Below are 8,611 nucleotides of genomic sequence, written 5' to 3' on the forward strand. Positions count from 1 at the left end.
AATAACTTGAGATGGCTTTGGCTTGCAGGTGCTAAACATGATAATACTTGTTAGCGTATGCTTGTCAAAGGTCAAGGTAACTCTAAACATCGCCTTTGAAAACAATAACTTGTTCAATGCATGCGTTAAACGTAATAAAGGTAAAGGTATAGCCTTTTCTGAGTAGGTGTTCGGGTTCATGAAGTCAAGCTTACACTGACCAAATATCAGGAAAATACCCTCCGACTGCTGACATGAGAATACTAATAGATGTAGACATTAAATACTATAAGAACGATCGTTTACTGCATATTGTCAGTGAAATTTTACCAAGCATCTGTACCCTGGAAGCATTACTAGTTTATTTTGGAACCTAATCCACTTCGTAAACATCTTCTATGTTTTCTCAGGTTTTAAGCAACTAATTAAGACTTAAAATCTACAAGAACGTAAAACGCAACCAAACGAAGTAGTAGACCCGGTTCGATTGATGTTTTTGAGATATAATGAAATGGGCAGCAGATCTCACGTCCCTATAGCAATAGTGTAACTGTTGTTTAGAAATATTAAACGATCCAGAAAATGCTACTGTCAACACAATCCCAGTAGGAGAGATTTTTTACTGCCGTCATTTAAGGACTGCTGTTTCGATAATTATTAAATCATATAAGACAAACCTTTTGGAGCATAGAAGGTAACCAAAGAGAAGTAATGAAATGTGCACCACTTTTCACGCCCCCTAGCACCGGCTGAAGCCATCATGGATTTTTTTACAAAATTTTGATACTGGGTTTCATTTATTTTCACAATGTGAGTTTACCCTTAAATGAAAGATCTTACAAGTACAATGTATCTGATCATTTGCGAAACTGTGTCTCTAAGATTTTATATTGCGTTAAGTTCAAACAAATATTTGGCTGAGATATGGCAAGTGACCATTTCATCGGTGCTTGCGTATTACAAGCAAAAACATGTTCTGCAGTTTTAAAAGGCTTATATCTGTTTGAGATAATGAGACCGGGTTAGAAAGCCAGTTTTTCCACTAAAGTCATAAATCTACCCTCCATTTAAACAATTTGTTATAATTCGCTCAGCTCATTGTCAGTTATTATACTAAATTGTGAAACAAGATCTACAGCTGATATTAACCACTTCCACCGCCACGCGTGTATGTTAGAAGAAGCCAGTTGACCTTTTAATGGAGCTACTGGTACAAATTTTCACGTCTTTGGTGTGACCCGGCCAGGAATCCAAGTAAAGACCTCCCGCACCCGAACCGGACGCTCTACCACTTAGCTACCGGGGCGGTGAGCTTTTAAGTTCGCTGATAGTCCCGCCCGTCTGTCATCGGCAATTGGTTAGTTTATTCTTTAGAATTGTCATATCTAAAGCAGTCTTTATTAAACTTGAGGACCGATGTATATGGTTCTTGGGTAAGCTTGGTTTTGTGCCAACTACAAAAAGTATATCAAGTGTTATGGCCCTTGATTTATCGTAGAATGTTATATCTATCTACTGGTATTTTACCCTCAGTATACCTATCTTGAATATATTTAGGCAGAATGTGAATGACTATAATATCTCGGTTAAGTTTAATCATTGAAAAATAGACTTGTAAGTACAGAGTTATGTGTCCTTGATTCGTAAAAAACGCCATGTTTCACACTTCATTTATTAAGCAAACTTTATTTATATTTATATAGACAGCCAGATCGGAACAACAGAGTTATATACTCTTGTTCTATTTCGGTATGTTAACATTCAAGCTCAATACATATAACGTGTTTATCTGTAGGATCTTGTTGATTTGGATTACTATACCTACTTTTAGTATAATAATTTGAAAGTGCAATGTACCACAAAGATACAATAATCATTTCGAAGGCGCACTATACCTACTTTTAGTATAATAATTTCAAAGTGCGATGTACCACAAAGATACATGCAGAAAAATGTATATACAGTGCACCATAAAGAAACCCGGACAAATAAAGAAGACAAACAAAAGTAGTATCATCATTTCGATCATTGAAAAGTTTGTGTTTTATTTCTTTCCACCATCTGGATGCCTTCCACAGAAACACTGATGATACATTCCGTCGTTTGGCGTTCTGGGATCTTGATTGTGAGGCTGTAAACAAAATAAAAACCGTTTTTACCCTACCACTACGCATTTGTCAGGCCGATATTGGCTTGCCGTGTAAACCTTGAGGTTTATTCAGTCAATAGAGGACTACTTTTTCAACGACATATCCAATGTAATCAATTTGTACATTGAAGATCATCATTGTACATTTTGAAATAATTACTATGATACTAGGTGTGGGTAGGGGACTACTTTTCACTTTTATTTTTGCGTCAATCCGAGAAATAACATGGTGGCATATTTCTATCAGCCACATATCCACTTATCTATGCTGATGCTGTAACTTTTCTTGAAAGTGCCACATTTAATTATTATCTGGCATGTGGAAAAGTTTATCGCATTATCTGCGTAAGTATCTTAACAGGACAAAATTGTATAAAGCTTAGTACTAAAATTACGTTAACATGATTCTGTATAACCTTCACTTTGTCTATACAGACAGTCAGGTAGTATTTTCTGGTCATTACCCCCATCACTGAAAGCATGGAGTTTAACCTAAGGGTTCTTCTTTACGAATTCACTTACAGCAGACATCTAAATGGTTGCTATATAATTTACTCACTTGTTTCAATAAATGTGTAATGTTTTTCACAAAATATAAAGGTTGATGTTTTATTCAAAGTATTCCGTAATGTGTTCACGTGGCTGGCATGCAAACAGTAGAGCAAACAGAAATTTACTTACGCCGTTACAATCACTCCATTCCCACGTGACCTCCGGGTTCTTTCCTTGCCAATCTCCAAGCTGATTGTTACCCTTTTCAAGATCAAAATGCTCGCCGTAGCCATACTGGTTCACGTATCCATTCGATGAGCGCTGACTACACCAGCTCAGATTCGGATATTCGTCTGGACACAGATTGGTCGCCATGAACACTTTAGACTGACCCTCAGGTACATGTTGTCCTTGTCCATCAACAAAACCGCCTGAAATATTTTTAATAGACGAGTTCCGTTACAAGAGTGTCTGTCGCTCTGATCACTTGAATACAAGACGGTAATTTTCAAAGGGAAAATTAGTTATTTTACAGCAAATATTATTTTACTTGCATTTCTTGGACAATGTTGAAAAGACGGTGTTGTAGTCGTATTACATTATTGTTTTTTAAAAGGTTTGATGATCTGGCTTTTTTGCAACTTTAGCTTGTTTTAACACCGGAGTGTCTAGCCCTATCAATCATGCTATAGTTACGACATAAGCATAGGTGGATATAGAGAATACTAGGTTACTGTCTTTCTAAACTTAAGTTTATCCGGCAAGTCGTATGAAAGCTTTTCTACAGGAAGCTCTGCTGAGGCAGATACTCTTTTCAGAGACGAGCCGGATAAACACAAATGCAGAAAGATCCTTTTATCCTGCCTTTTTTGTTAAAAACATTTTCAGTTTAATTCTTTCTTTCTTGATACGCGCCTGTATTGATATACTTTTAACATATTAGCATTGTTATTATTATAGCGCAGGATTCCATGCGTCGTTTGGTGTCGAATTAATCCTCGAAAATATTAGACAAAGATCGTAATAAGTTGTCATCATCGAAATGATTGTTAATCGAGAATGTTAAAAAAACTTGATGTATGTCATACAAGAAATATTTATAAATATGTGTCCACCTTCTTCATACACCTTTGCATTATTGTTGTGTAAAGTGATTCGGTTGTGATTTATATTTTGAACGATTTTTTCAATTCATTGAACAGTGCAGGGACATGAGATATTCATTTTGCAACTCAAATATTTGGTGCAGACTTCGTGTCATATTAATACAATCTTAATTGATTATATCGATGTGTTTTGTGTTTATGAAACTTTGTTCGCGAAGTTGTTATTGGAAGGTAATATGCAGACCTCTGCATAGAATCTAGACTATTAGAAAGGAAACAAAGAATGCTAATTTCATTTGTTAAAGCCTTGAGATTCTATTTGACTTTAAGACTATTTAAGCTACTTGTCCGTCAGGGGCAGTCGACAGCTTGATCCCAAATTCCGAACACAAGAAATTGGAAATCCATGTGTTGTAATTATATTTCTTGCATTAGATTTGTTTTATATGATATTTCATGAATGATTAATTACAACACGATATTCGGTTTGTTTACATTGACTGAACGTAGTCCGTGTTCACTGGCGCCAGACCAGAAAGAAAATGCCTCTGCACATGTTATACCCTACCCCTAGGTATTCTATAAGAACCATGGTCATGAACGGGAAAATATGCAAACCCGTTTCAATCGTAAATTTCACAACTTAATTCGGTGAATGGGTACCTATTATATTGAACTAATGATAATTTATCTTCCATCGTGCACCAAGTCACATTGTCTCAATATTCCATATTGCTGAGATTATCAACATATTTCATGCTTTCGTCAACGTTACAGAAAAAACTTGCTTGACCTTCCCTAATGAACATCCGGTCTAGAGGTCACGGCAGTGTGCACATGTTTGGCGAAATGTAAACAAACAAAACCAGAATTTAAAAAATCACATTTTTAAAATAAAACTCGAAATGATGAATGAAAGCGTACATTGGTCTGCATCTGTTCTGTTTATTTTATTCACTTTGCACATTTATGCTGCATTTTCACATTTTAGCGAACACGTGTAGTAAAATGACGATTGACATACATTTTCATATTAGCCAATCAGAATGGTTTTGTAATCTAGAACGGAACTTCAACAGGGAAGTTCAAGCAAGTTTTTTGTGTAACGTTGAAAAAACTATAAACTACGCATTGTTTTTCTAAGATAAGATGTATTGAAGAAATGTGACCGGTACACAATGGAAGATAAATTACCACTTGTTTGATATCCATAGTACACATTTAACTAACTGCGTGTTTTAGGTATGAAATGCGCGATGGAAACGTGTTAGTACATTTTCCCCTTCATGACCATGGTTCTTATAGAATACCTAGGGGTTGGTATAACATGCACATAGGCATTTTCTTTCTGTTCTGGTGCCAGTGTCCGTGTTAAAAGCATGATGGCATGTAAAACTACAGTTTATAAAGCAAACCGATTTTCGCGAAACAAAATGGTAATGATAGCATAAATTTAGTTTGAACGTCGGTAGGAATAAATGTGCAGTTATTTTATACCAGTTGTCGTGAGTCTAAAACATTTTCCACACGCACCACCGCACCACCCTTTTCCTCCACTATCGTACAAGTGTTGGCTTGGGGCAGTGACTAAACCATTGTGATTCCATGCAAACTGCAAAAGAGAGCAAAAATATAGATCATGATGGTTTTAGTTATTTATTCAAGTTTGCTTGCATGAGGTGTTTGAAAAACCTCAAAATTGTTTTGTGCACAGGTCGATATATACATATCGATGAAAACAGGTAAATGCAAACAATTTTATTGAAATTATGACAATGTATGTACTTTAGATTGATTTATATTTAGCGGCAGTAGTGTCACATTCTCATGTAGATATTTAGTTCTATAGGGTGTTTCATCTTCGATATTATTTTTTTGCAGATCTTACATTACCACTATAATTGTACTTTCATATTTCATACACTGACTAGGCATTTCATCTTTCACCTATACTTCATCACCACTATCACTTATTTGTTCCGAAAAAAATAACTTATTTTAAATCGTTCTCTAAGACTTAAGAAATATTCACCACGCCAAATTTATGACATATTGTTTGAAATTGCAACGGACACTGTACATACCTGATTGTCGTTGTTATCTGGGCCGCAGCCACATGCTCCTTTATGGTTATCATTATAGTTTGTTGTCGAGGCACACCTCTTACCATTGTACATCCTAGGAGTTCCTTGACATTTTTGCCCCGCCTCGACATACACCGTACCTGTTTTATAAAACTTAAAAATCAAGTATCACTATTTAACCTTTAGCCTACTGGTGGCAAGTGATTCTGCCTTTGCGACCAGCGCAGACAAAGATCAGCCTGCACAACCGTGCAAGCTGATCATGGTCTGCACTGTTCGCTATTCAGTAGTAAATTTTCAGTGAACACCCCTTTGAAAAATAAGTGGCACTGCCCAAATTGAATGATGGACCAGTCCATTTTAGAAATTTAGCAGGGTAAAAGTTAAACATACGTCCGTTAGGTTCTACTCTACTGCGCATAACTGATAGTATTATGCTTAACCCTTATCATGCTGGATACGACTGATTCTGCCTTTGCGACCAGTGTAGATCATGATCAGCCTGCACATCCGTGCAGTCTGATCAAGATCTGCACTGTTCGCCATTCATTCAGTATCATTTTGGTAAGCACCTCTTTTAACAGTTAATGGTACTGTCCAAATTGAAAGATGGACAAGTTCATTATAGAAATTCAGCAGGGTAAGGATTAAAACAAAGTCTGACTTTCCTGATTGGAAGGAATTAAAAATATAAAAAAGACAAATATTTCGAAACTGGGGGTTGTTAGGGTATGACCCTTCCTTTCCTTCACACGCATTTCAAAGAGGCGAGGGCACATTGTTTTGCCTGCCTGCCTGCCGTCGTTCCGTCGAATGTTGCCCCACCGAACGTCGCCCAGCCGAAAGTCGCCCCACCGAACGAAGCCCCCACGCCGTGGTATATTAGACGACAAACCACAAGAAGGCCTTGATTGTTTTCATTCTTACATGTTGACTGAAATATTTTGATAAAATTTATGCTGGGCTTCATTTATCCAAGTCCGCACGTCTTAACTTGCTATCGAATCGAGTCATGTCCGTAATGAAGTGTTACCAAAGGAAATTGCTCACTCCTAAACCCCTCCCCGCAACCCCTCACCACAACCCACCGCCCTTCAATCAATCTGTCAGTCCATCAGTGTGACGATGTGTAACTTTAAAATTACACAACCTATTTCATGAAATATAGATAGAGGGCAATATGCGCGCGCGCGGGCATGTGTGCGTCCATCCGTCCGTCCATCCGCCGGCCAGCTTGTGTGTCTAATTTTTGTCTATAGTATATTGGAAAAACACTTTATGCTTGCCTCAGTGAGATGGATTGTCGCGAGCAAACACTAGATCCCTGTCTGAAAGGTCAATGGCACTCTTTGGGGAGGGGAAGTGTCATGTCAGATCTTAATTTCCTCAATTATACGACTGGTGCAAAGCAAAACCCGGGCCTTAAAATCAGACGGGTCGACGTTTTGCAGGGCGACGTTCGGCGGGGCGAAGTTTGGCGGGGCGACATTCGACTGGGTAACGTTTGGCGGGGTGACATTCGACGGGGCGACGTTTGGCGGGGCGAAACTCGACAGGGCGACATTCGCCGGGGTGACGTTTGTCAGGGCGCCAAAACGACGTTCGGCGTGGCGACATTTGGCGGGACGACATTCTGCGGGGAGCCATAACGACGTTTGTCGTTTGTGTCGCTGCGACAGAGCGAAATAAAGAAATGGAGAAATCAGCCAACACTTACAAAACTTATTTTGCGCTTAACAACAATCTGATAGCATTTTCATCATGGACATCTTACCATGGAAACGAAGGTGATAGGACACCACCACAATTTTCGTCTCATTTTTGAGCTGATGATATAGAATGTTTGTTTGTCTGAAAGCATTTTTCTTGCATCATGGCTTTTCTTTAGTTTTATTTACACTGCCCTTCAAGAAAATAAAAATTACATATATTTTAGATGGGTTTTGGTGTAGTCTCCACCTAGGAAAGTTAGTCAGTTTTATATAGAATTTAGATGGCCAGCTATTTAGTGTGTTCATACCTCTATGTTTAATGGCCAATGTTTTAGTCCAAGCACTAACAAAGACTTAAACCAGTTCAGTCGTTTATAAACATTGTGTTCTAACCCATTTTTCACTAAAACTAGGCGACCTTTCATCAAGATATCAATTGTTCCACATGTGGGGTTTCTGAATCCGCAAAAAAACTTTTCTCAAAATGTAACGCTAAGCGTTAAAGTTATAACCCACAAGTGTTTCGGTACAACATAAAAACTCGCCTATATGCAGTTGGAGTTAGATCAACGCACACTAATCATCACTTTTAGCAGTCTACATAAATCCTAGCAAATTGCAGTTTGAATCGTTTACTCTTTAAAATTGTTATATCTATATACATGTATATATATATATATATATGGTTTAATTTAAAAAGTCGTTGCTTTACTTACCGACACACACCAAAAAGACGAACAGAGCTTTGGATCCCATTTTGTGATAACATTCAGGAGTGCAGTTTGATCTGTTTATATAGTCGGACTAATGTCACAAATTGAGCGTTTCAAAGATAACCTAAATGATTTTATCGTACGAAAATCTGTTATTCACAGTTCACGATTCTCGTGTTAATGATTTTAACGAATTTTTGTGTTACGCACAAACTCCTAAATACTTGTACTGCACGAGCCGAGACTATATGCACAACGTGATGTGCATTTTGGAAATTTTAAAGTCACTAAGAAAATATACTGCTTCTAGACATAATAAAATATTGCTCTTAAAATTTTTAATTCTTCCTTCAGGAAAAAAGACTATCAGAATATT

General features: G+C 37.5%; 1 protein-coding gene across 1 annotated transcript; it reads right to left on the minus strand.

The window, feature by feature from the left end:
* Positions 1–1,990: 1,990 nt before the first annotated feature.
* On the minus strand, positions 1,991–8,338 carry LOC123543894 (endoglucanase-like). The gene is made up of 5 exons (XM_053532417.1): positions 8,239–8,338; positions 5,811–5,950; positions 5,224–5,338; positions 2,810–3,051; positions 1,991–2,110 (listed from the first exon to the last, which is right to left on the minus strand). Exons 1-5 carry the CDS (start codon positions 8,276–8,278, stop codon positions 2,024–2,026), a joined length of 624 nt encoding a protein of 207 aa, XP_053388392.1. The 5' UTR covers positions 8,279–8,338; the 3' UTR covers positions 1,991–2,023.
* Between the last annotated feature and the right edge of the window lie 273 nt (positions 8,339–8,611).

The sequence above is a fragment of the Mercenaria mercenaria genome, unplaced genomic scaffold (assembly GCF_021730395.1).
Source record: "Mercenaria mercenaria strain notata unplaced genomic scaffold, MADL_Memer_1 contig_1217, whole genome shotgun sequence".
Taxonomy (NCBI): Eukaryota; Metazoa; Mollusca; class Bivalvia; order Venerida; family Veneridae; genus Mercenaria; species Mercenaria mercenaria.

Bases quoted from the DNA above. Each gene is read 5' to 3' on its own strand.
- LOC123543894 (XM_053532417.1), bottom strand. From the start codon at position 8,278: ATGGGATCCAAAGCTCTGTTCGTCTTTTTGGTGTGTGTCG. The intron at 5,951-8,238 runs GTAAGTAAAGCA...TTTATAAAACAG, and splicing joins CGTCTTTTTGGTGTGTGTCG to GTACGGTGTATGTCGAGGCG. The intron at 2,111-2,809 runs GTAAGTAAATTT...TTTTGTTTACAG, and splicing joins AATGGAGTGATTGTAACGGC to CCTCACAATCAAGATCCCAG.